Genomic DNA, 25921 nt, shown 5'->3' on the forward strand with positions numbered 1-25921 from the left:
GGGTTACTGGGTTATGGGGATAGGGTGGAGGTGTTGACCTTGGGTAGGGTGCTCTTTCCAAGAGCCGGTGCAGACTCGATGGGCCGAATGGCCTCCTTCTGCACTGTAAATTCTATGATCTATATGTGACTCCAGATCCACAGGACTGTGGTTGACTCTTAAAGGTCCTCTGAAATGGTTGAGCAAGCCATACAGCTCAGGGGCAATTAAGAATGGGCAACAAATGCCAACTGGCCCAGCCAGTGATCCCGTAAATGAATTTTTAAAAAGAGGAAAGAGCTCCGCAAAAATACGAAACTTGGCCGTAACTCACTGGCTTTTAAAATTCCCCGCTATTTTCTGCTGTCTTGGATGATGTTGCCCCATGTGGACATTCTTACCTTCGATATTTCCGTAAGACATATGGAGTCCACTGTCTGATATCAGCGATTGGTTAACGGCAGAGATGAGCAGCGACTTTATGGCAGCAAGGGTGACATTCTCGCCGCTGTGAGTCAGGAGGATGAAGTCAACGATCACGCTGCCTTTTCTAAATCCTTCCACCAACATCGTCAAATCAGGTGTGCGGTTGAAGGTAACATCTGCAGCTTCAGTCAACAGCTGAGATAACTGACAAAGAGAAAAATACATGGTGTTTAGCAAGACATTTCTTTCAGCACGCCTGCCGCAGTAGATCTGGGAGCTTGCCAGAGGGAGGAATGGTGTGGTAACTGTAGCTCTCTGCACATTGCTAGCACTGAGTCAGAAACTCAAACATTACCATCTAGAAGGACAAGAGCAGCAGATACCAGGGAACCCCACCACCTGGAGGCCAGCGTCATACTGAGGCAGTGCAGCCTTGTCAGAGATGCTGCGTTACCAGTGAGGAGTTCAACCAAGGTACCATCTACCTTCTCAGGTGAATGTAAAAGATCCCATGGCACTATTCAAAGAGCAGGGGAGCTCTATTGGAGGCCAATAGTTGTGCCCCTACCGACGCTTAAGAGCGTATAGGCTTTCCGTTAACTCAGGGGTTCCCAAACTAGATTCCGTGGAAGAGCCTCCAAGGGGTTCCACGCCAGGCCGGGTAGATTGCTACCATTTGAGTTTCACGCTTCCCCAGAAACCAGCCTCGGATTGGACGAGCTGGAAACAGCACAAAACGTAAATTGTATCAATCAGGGTGAGACTGACTGGGGAGCAAAGGTAAGAAAGGGGGCTGTGAGGTAGGGGGGGGTGGGGTGGGGGAGGGTGGGGGTGGTTCAGGTCTCGGGAGAGCAGAGCCTCCAATTCTTTCTTTCTTTCATTGCGGCTGCATGCAGTCTGACACCTTACCTGGCTTATAAAGAGCTCCTCCAGTCTTCCGTAGGCGAGGCTGGTTTTACTGTTGAGTTCTTGGGTGAAGTTCCGGTTGGTGACCAAAACGGATGCTCTGAATGCAGTAAGGGCTGCAAAAATATACAAATTGAGACAACGAGTTGTTTTAAAACTTGCACGTGACTCCTTAGATTGGAAACTGAGATGCTGCACATGGGCCTTTCCCATTCTAGTCTAGGGAAGGGATAAAATCAGAAGAGGTCCTTAATTTGGACAAGTATTCAGTCACCCCCCTGATGAAAAGTAGATATGTATGAACTTTGGGTGACATCCCCCCCCCCCCCCCCCCCCCCACCCCTCCATTTGACAAATGCCCAGGTTCACCAGTTATCTGGGCTGAAAGGTCAGTTTGATGAGTTACCAGAAGGCTAAAATGAGAGAGAGAAGTGAGAAAACGGAAAAATAAATAAATAATCTTTATTGTCACAAGTAGGCTTACATTAACACTGCAATGAAGTTACTGTGAAAAGCCCCTAGTCGCCACATTGCGGCGCCTGTTCGGGTGCACAGAGGGAGAATTCAGAATTCTCAGCTGGTACGGGAATTGAACCCACGGCGCTGGCGTTTGTTCTGCATCACAAACCAGCTGTCTAGCCCACTGAGCTAAACCAGCCTTTTTTTTCAGGTGAAATTAAAAATTGTATAATGAAGTACAAAATTTAAGATATTTTAAAATGCCTGGTGAATTTTAAAAAGAATAATTTAGAAAGCATGGGCATCACTGCTGTGCTATGCATGCATAAAGCGCGTCCTGCGGTTGTGAAAGACTCTATATAAATGCAAGCCTTCCTTTCATTTTGAATCCTCTCTCTAATCTTCAGTTCTGGTGAAACGTAAACTACCGAAATCTCATAAGTGACCTTTCCTCTTCACAGATGCTGATCAATCTGCTGTATATTCCTGCTATTGTAGTCTCCCATTTGGATCAAGTTCCTTGTTCCACAATTTTAATTAATCTACAGACAGGTGAACATATCTGTTACAACAGCAGAGAGAAGTTTGCTGTGGATGCATAATTGTCAGGGTGGTAACGTGGCCAATAGCAATTAATTAAATTGAAACGCTACTTGGCAGGGGAGTGGAGGGGTGAAAGGACATTCTTAAACATGTTCATTCCAAAACATTTGCCACATCACAGCTCATGGGCAGCACCGTAGCACACGTGGATAGCACTGTGGCTTCACAGCTCCAGGGTCTCATGTTCGATTCCCCGCTGGGTCACTGCATGTGCGGAGTCTGCACATTCTTCCCGTGTCTGCGTGGATTTCCTCCGGGTGCTCCGGTTTCCTCCCACAATCCAAAGACGTGCAGGTTAGGTGGATTGGCCATGATAAATTGCCCTTAGTGATCAAAAACGTTAGATGGGGTTATTGGATTACGGGGATAGGGTGGAAGTGAGGGCTTAAGTGGGTTGGTGCAGACTCGATGGGCAGAATGGTCTCCTTCTGCACTGTATGTTCAATGTTCTATGATCATCGCCACCTCAGGTAGATGTGGAGGAACCCATGGCACTATTTCAGAGAAGAGCAGGGAAGTTATCTTTGGTGTCCTGACCAATATTTGTCCCTCGATCAGCACTGTGGGAGCTTGCTGCATGCAAATTGGCTTCCATCTTTCTAGCATTGCAACAGTGACTACACTTCAAAAGTACTTAGTGAGTTGTAAAGTGCTTTGGGAATCCTGAGCTTGTACTACAGAAATGCAAGTCTTTCTATGGCCACGTGTGAAATCCTTCCCCCGAGTTCATCTCCACCACATAATGCATTGCAAAAATGGCTATGACTTTGCCAATTTATTGTATTTAGGTCTCTGCTGTTTATTATTGTGCATGACTTTGAGAGCAAATAGAATTGCCTGGGCAGCTGTCTCTTACCCACCAACACCCAGCTGCAGCCTCTGTGCAAGAGTACCTGTTTCCATGGTAATAGCGGCTGTTGTGTCTGTCACCATCTCTGACCGTACTGTTGTCTGAGTTGGAAGAATTGTAGTGGTTGGGCTCCTCTGTCCTGCTTGGTTTACTGGCCATGTGACATTGGGAGTATCGGTTGTGCTACTTTTTATCCACATAGAATCTGTTGAATCAGTTCCATTGGATTTCCCATCAGGGGTTGTTGAGTTCTCGGCTGTAACATTTTCCAGCATCATCGTAGGCTGGATCGTTACAGTGGTCACAATGCTCGCATTTGCACTCTGTGTTGCTTGCATTGCATTGCACACATCTACAGTCTGACCTTGCACTGTTAGTGTGTTCTCGGTTTGTAGGATGCTGTCTGCAGAAAAACAAAGAATAAGTTCAATTAGTGGAAAGGAATCAGTGTTTTTATATAATATACTGCGCCTGCGGATACACACACACATATATATAGACACAGACAGACACACATATGTAGCTATTGTCACTTGTGTTGGACAGCTCGGAGGACTGCTTGGGACACGCATTTCAGACAAGTCCTCAATCTCAGCAGCGTTGTGCCTTATCAGCAAAAATCAACCGATGCCAATCCCTGTGGTGCGATGAGCCACCGATTGCAGATCAGATTCGAAAACCCACCATGTGTGTATTCATCCAGCGCTCCAACTTCCCCAGCCTGGAGTTGTCATCTGTACTCTGTTGCAGTGTGTGATTCTTGAAGTGATTTAAGCATTCCTGTTATAGCAATAATGCTGATATTGCCAACAAGGGGACAAGATTCTTCCTCAGTCTGACGTCCTCACCCACCACGTTGCATCAACCAGTAGAACTTGAAACTCTAATTAACCAGACCCTTGCATTTTGTAAGAATTATTTATACTCTTATCTCAGGAATCTTGGCTAGTGTAAGGCCATGTGACTCAGACAGGTCAGCTCTAACCTTTGACCAAGGCTGTACCACAATCTGTAATAACCGTTCCTTACTTAGAGAACTGCTATCACACTTTGTTATGTATCGCTTAAAGTACATTGATATCCAGGATCAATAGAAGTGGCCACAGATGCAACCTTCTCTGCAGGTGGTGTGTTGAGTGAGCTACTGACGTTGGTTTCTTAAACAATGCAGCTGCTACCATGTGTTATTGTCCCTTGGATGTCAATTGAGATATTAATGTATCTCTGACTTGACCAGCCTTGCCAAATCGATAGCCCAGTTACTTCTGAAGCAGCATGATTAAGTTGTTGCCAGTGTGGTTCTCGAGAGGTGATTTGCGATGATGAATTTAATCTGGTTTACTTGTAAAGCCATAGGTGTTAACTTCTGGTAGGTATGCTCTGCTCGGTACATTGGCTAGGACCATCTTCTCCACTTCCTTATAAGACACGTTCAGACAAAACTTTTGGGTATAATTTTTTTTTGTTTTCTCATTCAAGGGCAGCACACGGGCATGAGGGTGGCAGCCCCCAGAGCTGCTTGCCCGTGAGGAATCAATATCGGTCTGTGGAGCACCTCTGCTACACAAACAGGTTTTGTCCCCTTGGAGCATTTTTTGGGAGTCTGTTTAGTGTCTTGAGAATTATTGACTCTAACAGACAATGATCCTTTTCAATATTCACCAGCATCTATCTATACATGTAAGCTTCAAATCTATCTCTGTGGGGAGGCAGTGGCGTATTGGTATTATCACCGGACTGGTGATCCATAGATCCAGGGTAATACTCTGGAAACCCAGATTCAAATCCCGCTATTGTGGTGGAAAGTGAATCCAATAAATATCGGGAATTAAAAGTCTAATGATGACAATAAAGCCATTGTTGATTGTCGTAAGAATATTCAGCTGGTTCTCTAATGTCCCTTCCGGAAGGAAATCAGCCATCCTCATTGGTCAGATAGTAGATGTATCAAATCGCTATAAAATCAAAACCCAGCCTAGGCACTGGAATTGAGAACGGCAAACCCAGCCCTGACAACCCTGCAAATTCGGGTGGGTTTGTGCCAAACTTAGAAGAGTTGTCTCAAGCAACAGCTTGACATATTCATTCTGCCAGAATCATACCTTACAGGTAACGTCTCAGCAATCATTATCATCATCCCTGGGTACGCCCTGTCCCACCGGCAAGATAGACCCAGCAGAGGTGGAGATACAGTCGGGAGGGAGTTGCCCTAGGAGACATCAACATCAACCAGGGACCCCATGGAGTCTCATGGCTTCAGGTCATATCTGCTAGGCTGGTGTGGGAACCAACAAGAGGGAAAAACATACTTGGCTTCATTCTCACCTGTCTGCTGCAGATGCATCTATCCATGACAGTATCGGTAGAAGTGATCACCGCACAGTCCTTGCAAAGTCCTGTTTTCACATTGAGGATAACCTCCATCATGTTGTGTGGCACGACCACCCTGCTAAATGGAATAGTCTTCGAACAGATCTAGCAACTCAAGACTGGGCATCCATCAGTGGCTGAATTGTACTCAGCCAAAATCTGCAACCTCATGGCCCACCATATCCCCCACTCTACCATTACCACCAAGCCAGGGGATCAACCTGGTTCAATGAAGATTGCAGGAGGACATGTCAGGAGCAGCATCAGGCAGGCACAACGAAAAATGAGGTGTCAGCCTGGTTAAGCTACAACACAGGACTACTTGTTTCACAACCAACAGATCAGATTAAATCTCTGCAGTCTTGCCACATCTAACCATGAATGGTGGAGAACAATTAAAAAACTCACTGGAAGACGAGGCTCCACAAATATCCTCATCCTCAATGATGGAGGAGGCCAACACATATGTGCCAAAGACAAGCTGAAGCGTTCACAATAATATTCAGCCGGAAGTGCCGTGGCCCAACCACCTTCAGTAGTTTCATCAATGACCTTTCCTCCATCATTAGGTCAGAAGTGTGGACATTTGCTGATGGTCGCAGAGTGTTCAGTACCATTCGCAGTTCCTCAGATACCGAAGCAATCCATGTCCACATGCAGATGTGGCAAGTAACATTCACACCACTCAAGTGCCAGGCAGCGACCTCTTCCAAGTGTAAAGTCTCAGGCAAGCAACCACTCGGGAGCGATGACTGTGGAAAAGTTTTGATTTGGGTATTCATGTCCCAGCAGTCCTAGGAAAAAGGGGGCAGCTCCACCCCCTGTAATGTTCTTTAATTTCTTGATGAAGATGGCTTCAAAGTGTAGTGACTCACAAAGAACATCAAGCCATATTTTGAACAAAGCTTATTTATTTACACTACATCTAAATAGATTCGACTTGCTTGCTAAAAGATTACAGATTGACTAAATTTATGATTCTAATTACAGAGTCCCGGTAACACGACTATTCACTATCTTGCCTAACAACCTACTCCCCGATTCAAGAGTACCACGTGTATGCGCTTGATCGCCATCTAGTGGTTGGATGAGTTACATTAAATTGTTAACCCTTCATTATTCTTACAATGCACATATTGACACATACCCCTCATTCGTGTAAATCGTGCTCAGGTGAGGCCACTGAGATTCGGAGGTTGCACATCCCTGGGCCTCCTGTAGGGTTATAACACCAAGAATAGAGCATCTAGCCAGCTCCCCATCTCAGTTCAATGGCATTACCATCACTGAATCCCCCACCATCAGCATCCTAGGGATTACCACTGAGCAGAAAGGCAAGTGGATCAGCCGTGCCTGCGCCACATGGAATGCAGAGGTTCGAGCCACCATCATCTTCTGAAGGGGGCAGCTAATGCTGGCTTAGCCAGCGACACATCCCATGAACAAAAATAAAATTATTAAAGAGTATCAATGCTCCGTTCAGCGTTTAACACAAGTGAGGAGTTTGCAGGAGCTCTAGGAATCTGTTATTTCACTGACCCCCCACACTCACGCACACAGGAGAGACAAAATATAAAATCACATGACAATGACTCAGAATCCATGCACATGCAACAAACGTTCGCTCCGCATCATGCCATTTTTACCTCCAAGTTTAACATCCCAAAGGTATTCACTGGTAGCAGTTAAATTGCGGAATCCTTGACAGAGCCATTCGAGACTGTAATTCTGATTCACCGCCAGCATAAAGCCAAGGGCTGGGTCCTGCTGGTCTCCAGGGGTTGGCTCTGGGCAGAGGACGTGGACATTAGCATCAGATGTATTGTGTGTTAGGAGAGCAGCTGTCAGCTGTAACATATAATTACAGCGCATGAGAATTTATAGATAGAAATGCCAGCTATTGGTTAATTACTATTGTTGTGGTTATGAGTGCAGAATGTTGCCGGGCCAACCCAGATCCCTGAAGTTGAATCACAATATTGCCTGGCGACTCCACTCGGAATTATAGCATTACACATTTCCAAACTGGGGTCCACTGGCCCTCGAGGAACTGCAAGAGCGTTCCTCAGGAAGAACATCTGCTACGGCGCTGAGGACCCGGGTTCGAATCCCGACCCTGGATCACTGTCCGTGTGGAGTTTGCACATTTTCCCCGTGTCTGCGTGTGTTTCACCCCCACAACCCAAAAGATGTGCCGGGTAGGTGGATTGACCATTCTAAATTGCCCCTTAATTGGAAAAAATAATTGGGTACTCTAAAAAAAAATTTTTAAAGGAAGGACGTCTGTACTGTTGTAATTAATCTCCGCCACCAGAACCATACACATCATGCCCCTGAGCTTTTATTTTGTTGATTGGCTGACATTTTATTTCTTGTTGCTACAGATATAAAATATTTTCAGTAACAGGCAGCTGATACTGTTCTTTTCGGGAAAGTGAGGACCTTTTTAAAGCCATAGTACAGGGTCCAGGGCGGGGGAGATCATGGGCCCCACGTGCTTCTCCAGGGACCAGGCCCACCGATCACAGACCATCTGTTGTTTGTCAGATTTAACGTTTGTACTTTGGTGTCAAGAACAATTCCACCACATAAAGCACCATGGAATCTAAAGAGTGCATTGCGACATCAAATTAATTATATATATTTTGAATTTTATGACCACAGTGTACTTTTATTCATCAAACGATGGCCTGGGCTCTGTTGCTTGAGTTCTCTATGCTTCTGTAATACAAACCCTCCGCATGCATAAAAGAACAGCGACAATCACCTGACGGTCAGTTAATCACCTCCTTTCAAAAACAGAGCTGTTTTAATTTAGTCTGGGAACCATTCCAGTGAGTGTTTCCAAAGTTGCAGGTTTTGAATTAAAGTCCATATGATCACAATCAGCAAACACCTACCAGGAGTTGGATAGTCAGGATCACTTAAAATAATAATAATAAGTTTTATTAGTGTCACAAGTAGGCTTACACTAACACTGCAATAAGGTTACTGTGAAAATTCCCTAGTCGCCACACTCCGGCGCCTGTTTGGGTACACAGAGGGAGAATTCAGAATGTCCAATTCACCTAACAGCAAGTCTTTCGGGACTTGTGGGAGGAAATCTGAGCACCCGGAGGAAACCCACGCAGACACAGGGAGAACGTGCAGATTCCACACGGACAGTGACTCAAACTGGGAATCAAACCTGGGACCCTAGCGCTGTGAAGCAACAGTGCTGCCCACTGTGTTACCGTGCTCCCGGGTCCCAGGTTCGATTCCTGGCTTGGGTCACTGTCTGTGCGGAGTCTGCACGTTCTCCCTGTGTTTGCATGGGTTTCCTCCGGGTGCTCCGGTTTTCTCCCACAGTCCAAAGATGTGCAGGTTAGCTGGATTGGCCATGATAAATTGCCTTGAGTGTCCAAAAAGGTTAGGTGGGGTTACTGGCTTACAGGGATAGGGTGGAGGTGTGGGCTTGAGTGAAGTACTCTGTGAGCAGCTCTGAGAGCTGCCGTCTCCATCTTCGGGGTACAAACATCCTGGCATCACCGAATGGGCATCTTGCCACGAGGCCTGTGAGACACCAGGGTATTGTTGGCCACTTATACAGGGGAACGATTGAAGATCCTGCTTCCTATAAACAGCAGATGGCCCGACTCCCACTTGTTGTTTGAACATTTGCAACCAGTCCAGGTGGATCTTTTGGAGCCAGTCTCTGCCTAAGGTCCGTCTGGACTGGTTGCAAATTTTTTAACTAAGTTCCGGCGGGCGACACAAGGTCATTAGCAAATACCCTGAGGTATTCCAAAAAGACCTTGGCAGAACAAAGGGAGCAAGGGCGAAGGTTCATGTGCACCCCAATGCCCCGCCCAAATATTTCAGGGCACCACCAGTCCTATATGCCCCGCTGACCAAAGAGATTTGCGGGTCTTGGGATTTTACGGCCAATGCAGTGCAGTTTGCAGAGTGGGCTGCACCTGTCGTACAAGTTCTCCAACCCAACAAGATGGCCGCCTTTGTGGAACTGCAAACTAGCAATCAACAAAGCTTCCCATTTAGATCTCCCTACGTCACACATAGAGGGTCTCTATGCCAAACTGGCAGGCAGCCAATCCTTCGCCAAACTGGACATGAGCTATGCCTACCTCCAGTTAGAATTAGACAAGTTGTCCAGAAAGTACATGCTGATCAATACCCATAGGGGTTTACACAAATACACATGTCGACCCTTTGGAGTCTCATCGGCATGTGCCATCTTTCAATGTGTAATGGAGAATATTCTACAAGGGCTACCCAAAGTGGCAGTATACTAGGATGATGCACCAATCACAGGAGCACGGAAAAAAAGCACCGAGAAAACCTGGAGGAGGTTCTGAGACATTTTTCAGACGGGGAAAGTGTGTTCCAGGCAGGCAAGGTGAATTGCTTAGGGTACAGAGATGCAAGGAAAGGACTATATCATGTGGAAGACAAAGTTAAGGCCATCAAAGAGGCACCAACCCCGACTAACACAACCGAATTAAAATTGTTCCTAGGCCTCGTAAATTACTGCGGGAAATGTATCCTAAACTTCGCCACTTTATTGTCACCCCTGCAAACACTGTTAAAAAAAACACCAGAGGTGGCCGTAGCAGACATTGAAGGAAGAAGTCTTTGTGAAGGTAAAACAGCAGCTCCTATCTTCAAACATCCAAGCTCATCATGGCTCCAAGAAAGAAGTGGTGTTAACGTGCAATGCCTCTCCATATGGAGTAAGGGACTTTCCAATCGATGGGACGATGGTACAGAGAGAGATATAGCAGTCACATACAGAATCTTGGCAGATATGGAAAGACACTCTTTCCAAATTGAGAAAGAGGGATTCGCTGTCATTTTCGGAGTGATGAAATTTCGTCCATACGTCTACGATTGACATTTCACAATCATAATAGACCATAAACCCCTACTGGGTCTATTTAAAGAGGACAAAGCGATTTCTCCCAGATGCGGATTCAAGCATGCACTCAGGAAGACCATACCTCGCGGCTTAGCCTCATCCAATTCAAGGTGCTGCATAGGGCCCACATGACTGGGACGAGGATGAGTAGGTTCTTTGGGGGTGAAGATAGGTGTGTCAGGTGCTCGGGGAGTCCAGCGAACCATGCCCATATGTTCTGGGCATGCCCGGCATTGGAGGAGTTCTGGAAGGGGGTGGCGAGGACGGTGTCAAGGGTGGTAGGATCCAGGGTCAAGCCAGGATGGGGACTCGTGATCTTTGGGGTTGGGGTAGAGCCGGGAGTGCAGGAGGCGAAAGAGGCCGGTGTGCTGGCCTTTGCGTCCCTAGTAGCCCAGCGAAGGATTTTGCTACAGTGGAAGGATGCGAGGCCCCCAAGCGTGGAGACCTGGATCAATGACATGGCGGGCTTCATTAAGCTTGAGAAGGTTAAATTCGCCCTGAGAGGATCGGTGCAAGGGTTCTTTAAACGGTGGCAACCTTTCCTCGACTTTCTGGCTCAACGATAGCGTACTGGGACAGTAGCAGCAGTAACCGGCGGGGGGGGGGGGGGGGTTGATTATGTTGGCTTATTTTATTTAAATTTGATTTATTTCATTTTAATTTATGGTTAAGTTCTCCTGTTTGGGGGGGGGGGGGGGGGGGGGGGGGGGGAGTGTGATACATGTGATGTTACGGTATGGGGGAATTGTGGGTGTTATGGGGTTGTTAGTTGCATATTACTGCTTGTTGCTATACTTGTTGTTATATTTTTATATTTTCTGTAAAAAATTCCAATAAAAATTATATTAAAAAAAGAAAGACCATACCTTGGCAGAATTATACCCTATGATTCTCACTGGTGGAATGTTGAAGGCAAACAAAAAGCTGATGGTACAACCAGCCAGATTCAAAGCAGTGCCAGACCAATAATCAGAACTGGGGCTCCCAACCTATTGCTCAGCAACTGCTCCAAGGTAAATGAGGTTGAGGCCTGTCCTGACCTGTTTTGGAATCTGAGAACATCCCAGGGATGATATGGAGCCCTTCCTGACCAAACAACAAGAACTGAGCTGTAATAGTTCCCCCCCCCCCCCCCCCAGGTCGGCCCCCCAATACTCGTGGAATTATACAATGGACCTCCCAGGGTATCCAAGATGAAAATGCTCACAAGGAGCTACGTCTGGTGACCTGGGCTGGATACAGGCATCGGGAACGTGATGAAGTAGTGTTCTCTGTGCCAAGAGAACCAGAAACTTCCACCCTCGGCCTCTTCCCACCCATGGGAATGACCAGGAAGACCATGGGTACAGGTGCATGTGGTCTTCGCCAACCAGTTCTTGGGATCGATGTTCCTTATTATTGTCGACACCCACTCAAAATGGTGAGAAGTATATCATGTGTCCTCCATGGCTTTGCATGCAACAATAGAAAAACTCCTGCAAAGTTTCTGTACCCACGACAAAGGGTTCCTTTTAATGGCCTGGTCGAACGGGCAGTTGAAACATTGAAAACCGGAATGAAGAAGCAGCTGGTTCCCTGGGTACTAAATTTGCCGGTTCCTCTTAGATTACAGAACCACTACGCACACGATGACGGGAGACATACTAGCGGAATTATTAATGGGGCGACGACTGTGCACCAAGCTCAGCCTGCTGTTTCCCAACTTGGGGGAAGACGGAGTCAAAGCAGAACACCCAAGAAAGGAATGACAACAACAGAACACCTGAAAGGACTTTTAGAACAGGGGATGTCGTCCACGTGTGGAACTTTGGAGATGGATCTCAATGGATCCCAGGGGTCATGCTGGGAAAGACTGGTCCGCTTTCCCACAAGGTTGAAGTCCGAGGTAAGACCGTAAAGAAACAAGTGAGAAACAGGGAACCAGCTCCAACCAAATTGACTCCTGCAGAGAGGCACCTTGGGCAACCACTGTGACCACCTCCGGCAAAGAGACCGCAGGAGTTCCGAGCGTCGCTCCCACCAACGATGAAGACCCGGTATCCAAAATGGAGGCTGAGGAGACCGATCCTCCGTCGAAGGTCAGCACCGAGTATGAGCCCCCCGCCATGGCCCTTCGGTGCTCGTCAAGGAAGTGACGATCTCCAGTCCGCTTCACCCCACCCCCCCCATTCCGCTCCACATGCTGCTGACTTGAGGCCTTGTGCCAAGGGACGAAAGAAGCCTAATCGCCGTGAGAGCAGAGGGGATTATCTGGATTGAAGGCAGGGAAGGATATAATAATCCTCATGAAAATCATGGGGGACTATTGACTGATCTCCCTGTGGGCTTCGTAGAATATGAGCTACCGTGGTGAGGGGGCAGAGGCCCAGCCAGCTGGGGCATGTTAGCGGGGCCCTTAAATGTAGCTCCCAGAAACCGACCGGCAGTTCCCCCTAGTCCCATGCCACGGTTGCAGCTTTATTTTGGAATAAACCAGTTTGGCCCTTTTCTCCGCGCCTTCTGGATTTATTACATGGGCCCAGGCAAAACAGAGAACAGTGAATCGTGCACCTTCACAGCCCACTGTCTCCCTCTACAGCAAATACGGCAGAGGCTGCCGTGCCAGAGTGGGACTCCAGGCGTTGTTTAACACAGAGATGACCACCACGGCGCAAACCATCTTCATGCGAGATGGTAGGCAGCCACCATCCATAACAAACAATCAGGTCACCTCAAAGTCTTCTCTTTTACAAACACATTTGGGTAAAGTTCAAAGGAAATAATAATCAGAAGAGCTGTAAAGTGGGCTGGTGAGTCACCATTACCTGCTTTACACTATTGCACAGTCAGGATCTAATCCATCAAAACTAGCTCTCTTAATGGCTCCTCGTAACATAGGTTTCCGCTATCTGGAATCATGGTACCACTTTTCTTCTCCTGCACATCCCAGAAACTGCACTTCGTCTGCGCAACTTCCTCCCCTAGCAATAAAACAATGTGAAATCTTCATTGGAAAAATATAAGCATGATGGGATACTTGGCCATAATTTTAGTGCTCAGAGAACTGCTAACAGGGCAAGAATAGTAACATTCACGGCTCCGAGGGTCCCCTTTCCTGTGTATTGTCGTGTCACTTCCTTATCTATATCCATCTGCTTCCACACATTGTCACACACACATAGGCATGTATTGATACTTTATCGATACAGCTTGAGTACATCCTGGCATTGCAGGGAGTCACAATTTGAAGTTAAATAAGGTCAATTAGGATTTTAAGTTGAGTAAGGGATTTTGTCGGCGCCAAGATTCAAAGTCATGCGGCACTTGTTTACTCCACTGTATAAATATCCCAGGAGGACTGTCGTATTTTGGATTCTCTTGTGGCTTACAAGAGCAGGTCAGAAACTGGGAGTTCTGTGATGAGTAACTCACCTTTTCATTCCCTAAGCCTGTCCACCACCTGCTTGCCTGGATGAATGCAACTCCAACAACACTCAAGAAGCTCGACAAAGCAGCCCACTTGATTGGCAGTCTATCAAATGTAAACACTCACTCCCAGCATCACATGTGCACAGTGGCAGCCGTGTGTACCATCTACACGATGCACAGCAGCAACTCACCAAGGCTCCTTCGATGGCACCTTCCAAATCCATGACCTTGAAGGACAAGGGCAGCAGATGCATGGGAACATCACTTCCTACAAGTTCCTCTCCAAGCCATACAGCATCCTGACTTGGGAATATATAGTTGTTCCTTCACTGTCACTGGGACAAAGTCCCAAAGCTCCCTCCCTAACAGCTCTGTGGGTGTGCCTACACCACCTGACCGGCAGTGGTTCAGGAATGTGGCTCACCATCAGTTTCTCAAGGAAATTTAGGATTGGGTAATAAGAATGCTGGCCTGGCCAGCGGTGCTCACATCTAATAGTGGAATAAAGAGTAAATAAACAAAGAGATAAAGACCTGTGTGTAAATGTGAGGCAAGGCAGAGTTTGTTAGCAATAACTCCTGTCCCTATTGTTCAGTATTGGATTACTCAACTGATCCATGAAGAGAAGCCATTTGGGTGTGGTACCAGAGAGGTGTTGGTGCGTATGGAATTTTTCCCAGCACGAGATGAAAACTTTGCCAGATCAAGAGAGCAAAAATGGAATAACTGGAGGAAAAACATTATTTTAATTTATTACAACCTCCGTTCTGTGTTTATTGGAGAAAATTGACCATTAGCCATTCCTGTTGAACATATTCAGTGGATTTACATACCCAACCACTGGTGTCCCTTAAGAGAGCCAAATGATCCCAGCTGCTGTGGTTAGTGTCCATCTCAGATACATTCACCTTCAACCTTGCCCACCCTAAGTAGTAGTCAAATCCAACTGTAAAACAGAAAAAACAGAAAATGCTTAGCAAGTCAGGTAGTATCTGTGGAGAGCGAAAGAGATTTGACGTTTAAGGTCAATGACCTTTCATCTGAACTGGAGTTGTTAGAAATATAATTGGTTTGTTATTGTTTGTTGTTATATTTTCTGTAAAAAATTTCAATAAAAATTATTTTAAAAAAAAGAAATATAATTGGTGATCATCATTTCTCGGCCTTATGGCTAAGGTGAGCGTGAGGTCAGGTGTGATGCCTGGATCTGGAGTGTCTCTCTTGTGGGGACCATGAATTGGATTCAATCTGAATTGGTTTTTGGAGCAGGCGAGGAGCTGGATCAGGGGTTTTCCCCAGTCCACACTCTGAGCTCTGGCTTTGTAACTCTGATGAAGTAATAAAAAAAAGAAATATAATTGGTGCAGGGTGGGGATAAACCAACAAAAGGGAAGGGCTATGATAGGGAAGGGCTATGATTGGGTGGAAGACGGGAGAGAATGAATGAATGAATGGCAAAAATGGCTTGGTGATGCAAGGACAAAGGGGGTGTGGTCATGCGACAAGTAAAGAAAGAAAAGATCTGTCTGGAGGCGGCAGGAATGACAGAATGGCAAACAGCTGCCATCTGAAGACAAAGAGAAGAAAGAAAAATGAGAAAAAAATCGCAACCTATGAAGTGAGAGGAAACAAAATGGTGGAAAAGGTTATGGTGTGAAACCAATTGACTGGGCGTTGAGTCTGGCAGGCTGTGTAGTGCTGACACAGTTCATTATTTATGTGCTGAGGTTAAATATAATCTCTGGAAAGAAGACATCAAAAAAGTTATATATTGCAACTAATAGCGTTTTTAAAAAAAATCACGATTCGATATAAGTGGGCCGATCCATTCAACATCTGAGCAAACAAACTCTGGCTAATGACACAATGAGTGGCTCAAAGAGGAAGTTAGTTTATATGGATAAGGTTCAATAAAAGTTATATTGAACCTTGGTGAGGCCGCTCTTGGAATATTGCGCACAATTCTGATCACCACACTACCAGAAGGATGTGGAGGCTTTGGAGTGGGTGCAGAGGAGGTTTATCAGGATGTTGCCATGTCCGGAGGGTGTCAGCTATGCTGGGAGGCTGAATAGACTCGGACTGTTTTCATTAGAATGACAGAGGTTGAGGGGTGACCTGATAGAGATCTACAAGATTATGAGGGGCATGGATAGAGTGGATGGGCGGGCACTCTTTCCCAGGATGGAGGGGTCAGTCACCAGGGGGCATAGGTTTGAGGTCCATGGGGCAAAGTTTAGAGGAGATGTGCGAGGCAGGTTTTTTACACAGAGGGTGGTGAGTGCCTGGAACACGTTGCCAGGGGAAGGTGTGGAAGCAGATACATTAACAGCGTTCAAAAGGCATCTCAACAAGTACATGGATAGGATGGATATAGAGGGATACGGCACGAGGAATTGCTGAGGGTTTTGGCCAAGGGTGGTATCATGGCCGGTACAGGCTTGGAGGGCCGAAGGGCATGTTCTTATATTGTATTGTTCTTTGTAATAGGAGATGCTGAGTTACAATCATAGATATACAGAAGGCCATTCAGCCCATTGTACTGGTGCGAGTTCTTTGAAAAGTACTCCAGTTAGCTGATCTTGTCCAGAACAACGTCCATCATCCTCTCCACATCCCCTGTGGAGGATTAGTCACCAAGATTAGTTAAGCGAGTTCTCTGCCTCACAAACTGTGCCGGCAGACAAGAGCAGCAATTGTGGAAATATAATCAGGGCTGCGTTTCCTTCCAATTCTCACACTGCCCAGATGTTGTTCTTTCATCGCCGCTGGGTTCAGGCATTCTCTATTCTCTTTTAATGCCAGATTCTTTTTTAATTGAATTTAAATTTCACCACCTGCCATTGTGGGATTCGAATCCGGATCCGCAGAGAATGACTCTGGGTTTCTGGATTACTAGTCTAGTGACAATACCACTGCCTCCCCCTACTTAATCTCTCTATGTCTGCTTGTAGCTTCCTTATGTCACCTTCACAATCTACCTTCATACCTACTTTTGTATCACCAGTAAATGTAGCAACCATACCTTCAATCCCTTCATCCAAGTAATTGACATAAATTGTAAAAGGTTGAGGGCCCAGCACTGATCCCACGGCAAGTTATATCCCACCAATCAGAAAAAGACCATTATGGATACCCTCTGCTTCCTGTTAGCCAACCAAACTTCTATCCATGCCCTTATGTTACCCCCTACACCATGAGCTTTTATTTTCTGAAACAACCTTTGACCTTGGCACCTTATCAAATGCATTCTAGAAATCTGAAGTATAGTGCATCTACCAGTTCCACTTTATGCACAGCACATATGACTCTTCAAAGAACTCTACTAAATTGGTTAAACTCCAATTAACTGGTCAGCCCACAGCCCCAACCGCCTGCTAAGGACCTCTTCTCGGTGATTGGAATTTCCTTCCTTCCTTCCAGTTCCTGATTTCCCTTTCACAAAACCATGTTGACTCTGCCTGATTGCCTTGAAACTTTCCAAGTGCCCTGCTAGAACATCTTTAATAATGGCCTCTAATATTTTCCCCATGACAAATGTTAGGCTAACTGGCCTGTAGTTCCCTGCTTTCTGTCTCCCTCCCTTTTTGGATAAAGGAGCTCCATTTGCTATTTTCTAATCTAATGGAACCTTTAGCAAATCCACAGAATTTTGGAAAATTAAAGCCAACACATCAGCTATCTCACTGGCCACTTCTTTTAAGATCCTTTGAAGTCCATGCAGACCTGGGGATTTGTCAGCCCACAGCCCCAATAGTCTGCTAAGTAACTCTTCCCTGGTGATTGTAATTTTCCTGAGTTTCCCCCTCCCTCCCAGTTCCTGATTTATAGATGTTTCTGAGATGTTAATTATATCCTCTACAGTGAAGGCCAATGCAAAATACCTGTTCAATTCATCTGTCATCTTCTTATTTTCCATTATTAATTCCCCAAATTCGCTTTCTATGGGACCAACGCTCATTTTGTTAACTCTGTTCTTACTTAAGTATCTATAGTTACTCTTACTATCTGTCTTTATATTTCTAGCCAGCTTTGTCTCATAGTCTTATATTTACTATCTTATTATTCTTTTTGTCATTCTTTGCTGTTCTTTCTATTCTGCCCAATATTCTGACCTGCCATCCGTCTTTGCGCACCTTCCAGCTCATGACCATTACCAACTAGAGGACAAGGGCAGAACTCATAGGAACACCACCACCTGCAGGTTCCCCTCCAAGCCACTGGTGTTGGAAACATCGCTGTTCTTTCAATGTCATTGGGACAAAATCCGGAAAATCCCTCCCTAGCAGCATCGTGGGTGTACCTACGCCATGTGGACTGCAGCGGTTCAAGAAGGCAGCTCACCACCACCTTCTCTTTTTTTTATTTTTAGAGTACCCAATTCATTTTTACAATTAAGGGGCAATTTAGTATGGCTAATCCACCTACCTGCACATCTTTGGGTTGTGGGGGCGAAACCCACGCAAACATGGGGAGAATGTGCAGACTCCACACGGACAGTGACCCAGAGCCGGGATCGAACCCGGGACGCACCTATGAGGAAAGGCTGAGGGACTTGAGGCTATTTTCGTTAGAGAGAAGAAGGTTAAGAGGTGACTTAATTGAGACATATAGGATGATCAGAGGATTAGATAGGGTGGACAGTGAGAGCCTTTTTCCTCGGATAGTGATCTCTAGCACGAGGGGACATAGCTTAAAATTGAGGGGAGATAGATATAGGACAGATGTCAGAGGTAGGTTCTTTACTCAGAGAGTAGTAAGGGCGTGGAATGCCCTGCCTGCAACAGTAGTGGACTCGCCAATACTAAACGCATTCAAATGGTCATTGGATAGACATATGGACGATAAGGGAATAGTGTAGATGGGATTTAGAGGGGTTTCACGGTCGGCGCAACATCGAGGGTCGAAGGGCCTGTACTGCACTGTAATGTTCTATGTTCTATGGGACCTCGGCGCCGAGAGGCAGCAGTATTAACCACTGCGCCACCGTGCTTCCCTCACCACCACCTTCTCAAGGGCAAATACGGATGGGCCTAGTCAACGATGTCCACATCCCATAAATTAATTTTAATCATGACTTTTCTTTAAGTTTGATGTGACCTTTAATTTATTTTAGTTCACTACAGATGGTGGATCCTCCCCTTGGAATTTTTCTTTCTTGTTGGAATGTATCCATTCTGTGAGTTCTGAAACTCCCTCAAATCCATTTGAACAATGGACCTCAGGTCCACACTCAGAACAGCACCCGTGGGAATGTTCAAACTTTCCACACCCGCCTCTGTGAGCGGATTGACAATTAAATGACAAACTGGAGGCAGCAAACCTGTGCCGACCGGGAGTAAGATGGCGACAGCCCAAGTCCATCTCATAGAAGATCATGGTATTCACATCAGCCTAGGTAGAATTCATATCCAGGCCTGCATCATTCAACTCCATTTAAGTTATGGTAATCATAGTTTTTTTTTAATCTGTACTCTCAAGTTGTGCTATCACTTTGGAAATAAGTTCCCGATAAGAGAAAAAAGGTAATATACAGTGTATTGTTAGAGTTTTCTTTGCATTTGACTTCTGTACTTGAGAGCTCACCCACCTTCATTCTGAAATGGGACACATTTGAGGAAGGTACCATTTGTGCAGCATAGTTTCAATCCCTGGCAGTGACTGTCTATTTTGCACTCTGCTTGGTACTCGGAGGATAGTTCCGGCTCTGTTTCTTCACTGCCGATCTGGAACATCCTGATGGGGAAGTGATCAACACAATCCCCTGAGTTCATTGAGAAAATGCTGACATTTTCTAGGGCTGCAAAGCAAATGGAAAGAAAAAAGCAAGTTAGGTAACAGATTGAAAGGGATACACACCTGGAAGATTTATTTTCCTGTGGTGCTTGCGAAATTCAACTGAGTGTTGTGAGGGCCCGAGAGTCAGCGATTGAAGCAGAGACCATTCCAGCACAAACTCGATGGGCTGAATGGCCTATTCCTGTGCCATAGTGACCCTGAGTCAACATTTAAGAATAGATTGAATAGGTGGTCTGAGCAAGTGTAAATAAAGGGATATGGTGACAGTTGGGCTCATCAGATTAGGATCACAGCTCAGTGAGGGTAAATATTAAGAGGGGGTATTTGGGCGAAATGGGCTGTTTCCAAGTTCTAATTTCATTCTTCTCTCCTCAGTTGGCACACTGAACCAAACACATTTGGGTTGCACATGACCCACTCTATAATTGGCCAGCAATGTGGTGCAGTGGTTAGCACTGCTGCCTCACGGCGCCGAGGTCCCAGGTTCGATCCCGGCCCTGGGTCACTGTCCGTGTGGAGTTTACACATTCTCCCCGTGTTTGCGTGGGTTTCGCCCTCATAACCCAAAAGATGTGCAGGCTAGGTGGACTGAACACGCTAAATTGCCCCTTAATTGGAAAAAATAATTGGGTACTCTAAATTTATATTTAAAAAATGACCCACTCTATAATACTACACCAACACACGTTCTGACTCCAATGTCTGTACAGCACAACACTTGCAGTGCATCACCTTGGAATACTGCAAATGTCATTACTGAAGGGTTGAGTTCACCAAAATACGTAGGCCCTGAGTTGATAACTTTCCACAGAATTTTCAGCCCTGAAGAGGCCCATCGTGTTTGTGCCGGTTTCTCGCAAGAACTACTCAATTAGTGCAAATCCCCAGCTCTTCGCCCAGAACCCAGTAAATATTTTTCTCTTCGCGCACACCTAATTCCCTTTTGAAAATTATGTTTTTTTTTTCATCGGCTTGCACCACCCTTTTGGGCAGCACATTTTAGATCACAACAACCTTCTGCGTGAAAAATTGCCTCCTCGCCTCACCGGTTCGTTCAACCATTTATCTTAAATGTTGGTCCTCTGCTCGCTGCCTCACCTCCTGCGAGTGGAAACCGTCGGTGGGATTGTCCGTCTCGCCAGCCAGCATTCTTTAAGATGCTTCCCATATTTACCCCTTTGACCAGTCATTCTCCGTTGCGCCAGTAGCCCGGGGATTTCCTGAAGGCATGAGGGTTTACCAATGTGGGCAGCGCCATGCCTTCGGGAAATCCCCAGGCTGCCAGCGCAACGGAGAATCCAGACAGCAGAGAATCCCGCCCGTTTGCCCAAACTCACTCTCTCAATGTCCTTCAGAATTTTGAGAAATTCCATTAACTCCTGTCCGCCTTGAGGACAAACCCAGCATCGCCACAGCAACGCCGTGCTCAGCCTTGATACCGTTCCAGTAAACCTTCTCTGTACCCACCCAAAGGCCTTGACTTACTTCCAAATGTGGTCCACAGAATTGGACACAAGGCTTCAACTGAGGCCTAGCCAGTTATTTACAAAGGTTTTTGCATAACTTTCTTGCTTACAGAAAGTGGACAGAAATTAAAATGAAACCTGAGACACGCCTTCTCCTTTTATTTATTTTATCCAATGTTTTTTTTTCTTTTAAAAAAAATATATAATTTAGAGCATCCAATTCATTTTTTCCAATTAAGCAGCAATTTAGTGCGGCCAATTCACTTACGCTGCACGTCTTTGGGTTGTGGGAGTGAGACCCACTCAGACACGGGGAGAATGTGCAAACTCCACACGGACAGTGACCCAGGGCCAAGATTGAACCTGGGACCTTGGCGCCATGAGGCAGCAGTGCTAACCTCCGCACCACTATGTCACCCTTGTCCAATGTTAATCATCCTTTATTTCACTTCTTATTACTGGAATGGTATTGGCGTTGAGCTTCTGATTGCGATATGGGCGTATGCAATAGATGTCTCTCAGTATACTTGCAAAATAGCTAGGGCTTGGCTATGAGATAAAGAATGGGGCTCTCGCAGTCCTGACCTTACTTCATTCACTGAAAACAATCAGGCTTTTGGTGTTGTTTATGTGTCCGAGTGGCGGGGATCCCTTTGTCACAAGAAGGCAGCCTACATCATCAGTATTAGAGCCAGTTGACATCCATAGAAAATGTGTGGGGTGACGTTAATAATCAGTAAGTTTTTAATCTATTGTAAACTCCTGACAGAAACTGATAGTCCATCCCACTTAGGGTCTGGTTTAGCACACTGGGCTAAATCGCTGGCTTTGAAAGCAGACCAAGGCATGCCAGCAGCACGGTTTGATTCCCGTAACAGCCTCCCCGAACAGGCGCCGGAATGTGGCGACTAGGGGCTTTTCACAGTAACTTCATTTGAAGCCTACTTGTGACAATAAGCAATTTTCATTTCATTCCACTTGAGAACAAAATATTCAGCTCCACATTCCCTGTTTCTGTAACCTTCTCTGCCTCTCTCTTTCCTCCTTTAAGATGCTTCCCATGACTTACCCCTTTGGCCAGTTTTTGCTCACCTGTCCTAATATCTCCTTTGCGGCTCAGTATCAAATTGTGTCTAATATTGGCACTGAGACGTACCTTAGGGCAGTTTACTAAGTTAAAGGCGCTGTCTAACTCTAATTTGTTTTTGTTGGACTTTACTTTCATTTATAAACGATCAATGTTTAATAGATTTGTTTTGACAGGATTGAAAGGCGAGTGATTTACAGCAGATGAACACATTTGTTTGGCATTCCTCTATCTGTTACTTTAATGCAGACAGTAATCATTCTATTTTAATTGAATTGGATTTATTTAGATTCAGATATATTTATTGTCACGTGTACCGAGGTACAGTGAAAAGTATTGTTTTGTGTACAGCCCAGACAGATCAAAGAACAAAGAACAAAGAAAAATACAGCATAGGAACAGGCCCTTCGGCCCTCCAAGCCTGCGCCAACCATGCTGCCCGTCGAAACTAAAATCTTTTGCACTTCCAGGGTCCGTATCCCACTATTCCCATCCTATTCATGTATTTGACAAGATACCCCTTAAACACCACCATCGTCCCTGCTTCCACCACCTCCTCTGGCAGCGAGTTCCAGGCACCCTCTGTGTAAAAAACGTGCCTCGTACATCTCCTCTAAATCTTGCCCCTCGCACCTTAAACCGATGCCCCCGAGTAATTGACCCCTCTACCCTGGGAAAAAGCCTCTGACTATTCACTCTGTCTATGCCCCTTATAATTTTGTAGACCTCTGTCAGGTCGCCTCTCAACCTCCGTCGTTCCAATGAGAACAAACCGAGTTTATTCAACCTCTCCTCATAGCTAATGCCCTCCATACCAGGCAACACCCTGGTAAATCTCTTCTGCACCCTCTCGAAAGCCTCCACATCCTTCTGGTACTGTGGTGACCAGAATTGAACACTACACTCCAAGTGTGGCCCAACTAACGTTCTGTACAACTGCAACATGACTTGCCAATTTTTATACTTAATGCCCCGGCCACTGAAAGCAAGCATGCCGTATGCCTTTTTGACTACCTTCTCCACCTGTGTTGCAACTTTCAGTGACCTGTGGACCTGTACACCTAGATCTCCCTGACTGTGAAAATCGTTCCATACATGAAAAACATAGGAAATTCATAGCAGCTGTTTATAATATAAAGGATGAAAAATTGGGGTCATTGGAGTCTGCTTGTTGGACACGATAGATGCCCTTAGAGTTCTAAAATGAACCTTGTCGCATGCAAACACACGCTCATGCCTCTGAGTTGAGTCAAGGTCGGCACCATATTGATGAGGACTTTAGTATTCTCACAGTGAACAGCTACCAGAAGTATGGCAGAAGGTGCCATAATGTATGATAAATGGGGCCATTTTGAAGCTAAACACTCGAGCTATCTCCCATAACCTAGCACAGCTTGAACACGTGCAGCAGCAGTTAGAACCCACACCCCTGCCCATCAGCACCATCTTAAAAGGATCATAATTTGCTGATAGCTTAGCTGCTGGTTTATTGCTTCAGTTGGTAGCTTCGATTCCACATGTATTGGGTATTTACTATGGCTAAGGTGGCAGAATCAACAGGCATGGCAGGGGCAGAAGGAGTGTTTGCTGATTTCAAGGCCTCTGTATAAACCAGTCACTCCCAGACTGATTGGAGAGTGACTTGGAGTATGAACAGAGGAGAAGACAAGGGGCGGAATTCTCAGCAACGGCCGACGCCATTGTGAAACCCGGAGTGTTTCACAACGGTGTCGGAGGCCGCTCCTCGCCCCCTATTCTCTCTCTCTCTCTCTCTCTCTCTCCCCCCCCCCCCCCCCCCCCCCCCCCCAGGAGCGGCGTTTCGTGGAACTCGGCCACTGGGCCTTGACGTCAGCCGTGCATGCGCGGTTGCCGTCTTCCCCTCCGTGCCTAATGACGTCAGCCGCGCATGCGCAGGTTGGCGGTTGCCATCTTCCCCTCCGCTGCCCCGCCAGACGTGGTGGCTTGATCTTGCGGGGCGGCGGAGGAGAAAGAGTGCGTCACTTGGAGACGCTGGCCCGACGATCAGGGGGCACTGATCGCGGGCCAGTCCCCTCTCGAGCATGGCCGCGGTGCTTGATCCCCTCTCTGCCCCCCACAGGCCCCAAACTCACCTTTCGCGCTATGTTCACGCCAGCAGCGACCAGGTGTAGTTGTCGTCAGCGCGAACAGGTCAGGAACGGCAGGCCGCTCAACCCATCCGGGCCGGAGAATCGCCGGTCGTCATGAAAAATGGCGACCCGCGATTCTCCGAGCGGCGTGTCGCAAAATGCGACATGTCATTTTGGGGGGGGGTGGGAGAATCATTGGGGTGCCAGAGCGGCCCTCTCGCGATTCTCCCACCCGGCCTGGGCAGCGGAGAATCGCTCCCAAGCTATTGGAAGAGGAAGAGAGGACGAAGGGCTCTTAGGATATCCATTCAGGGTGTTCAGGGAGCAATTCTACCACCTGGACGTCCGTGAGAAACAACTTATGAGATGCCTGAATTTCAGTCAGGACTTCTTCACTGAAATTACCACCCACTGCAAACACAACCTGAGTCGGGTAAAGTCCACATTTAATCTCTCCTGCCTTCCACCCTAGAGTATATCTTCCTTTGGTTCTTCCCCTTGCACAAAACCTATTCCATTTCCAACGTTTGCCAGTTCTGATGAAGGACCTCAAAGGTTAATTATGTTTGTCTCTCCACCGATACTGCTAGAACCTTCTGAACATTTCCAGCATATTCTATTTTCATTCTGCATTGCCAGCGGAAGGTGACAATGGCAGTGAACTTGCCGGGGTTTAGCTTCTTCCAAGTTGAAGCAGGAGATATTTCCCACATCTCAGTTTTACATCCACTGATGGGTAAAGAGAGGTGCCCAAAGTTCTGTATTCATAGAGGACGGTTTGCGTTTTCTTGCCAGACAGAAAAGCTAGTGGAGCGAACACATGGCTTTGTCAGGATCGGGGAAGGGGCAACACACATATATCAGGTAATGGCCAACACCAAGAAGAGAAAATATAAGCCTTTCCCCTTGACATTCATTATTAAACTTTACCATTATTGAATTCCCCCATTAGCAGTCTTCTGAGGATTGTCCAAAAACTTAATTGGACCAGCCATATAAATACTACAAGAGGGTCAGAAGCTGGCAATTCTGAAGCAACTCCAGACCCCCTAAATCCTTTCCACCATCTACAACGGGAACAGCTCCAGCAACACTCAACAAGCTTGACACCATTCAGGACAAAGTAGCCCGCTTGCTTGGTGCACCATCCACAACATAAAACATTGACGCCTTCCATTACCGGCACACAGTGGCAGCAGTGTGTACATTTACAAGATGTACCAGCAAATTGTCATGGTTTCTTCAATAGCATGTCGCAAACCTGTGACGTCTACCACACAGAAGGACAAGGACAGCAATGCATAGCGTAAGGGTCCTTCCTGTTTGTTCCATGTGTATTCCCTTATTTCCCCTTTCTCTTTATTGTTGCCATTACAATTTTGATCCATGGATGAGTTATGGACACGTGTCTTGAAGATAACCTGAACCTTTAATTCAAGCTACCTGTGCCTTTAATTTGAGCAGGAGCCTGTGCTGGGATGGACTGGAGTTCTGGCCTGACCGGCACAAAAGACAGGTATGTCTCAGTTTGATTGAATTGGCCTA

At 46.3% G+C, this 25921-nt stretch overlaps 1 protein-coding gene across 1 annotated transcript in view; it reads right to left on the minus strand.

Annotated features, from left to right (window-relative positions):
• LOC119968654 overlaps window positions 1-25921 on the minus strand; it is a 130112-nt gene that overhangs the window by 23047 nt on the left and 81144 nt on the right. The window contains exons 2-7 of the mRNA XM_038801274.1: window positions 19507-19716; window positions 14750-14862; window positions 7240-7441; window positions 3267-3626; window positions 1315-1427; window positions 381-609 (exon numbers count right to left, since the gene is read on the minus strand). Coding sequence (XP_038657202.1) covers window positions 381-609; window positions 1315-1427; window positions 3267-3626; window positions 7240-7441; window positions 14750-14862; window positions 19507-19690 — 1201 coding nt within the window. The 5' untranslated portion in view covers window positions 19691-19716. The remainder of the gene's footprint in view (window positions 1-380; window positions 610-1314; window positions 1428-3266; window positions 3627-7239; window positions 7442-14749; window positions 14863-19506; window positions 19717-25921) is intronic.

This window comes from Scyliorhinus canicula, chromosome 7, assembly GCF_902713615.1.
Source record: "Scyliorhinus canicula chromosome 7, sScyCan1.1, whole genome shotgun sequence".
Lineage (NCBI taxonomy): Eukaryota > Metazoa > Chordata > Chondrichthyes > Carcharhiniformes > Scyliorhinidae > Scyliorhinus > Scyliorhinus canicula.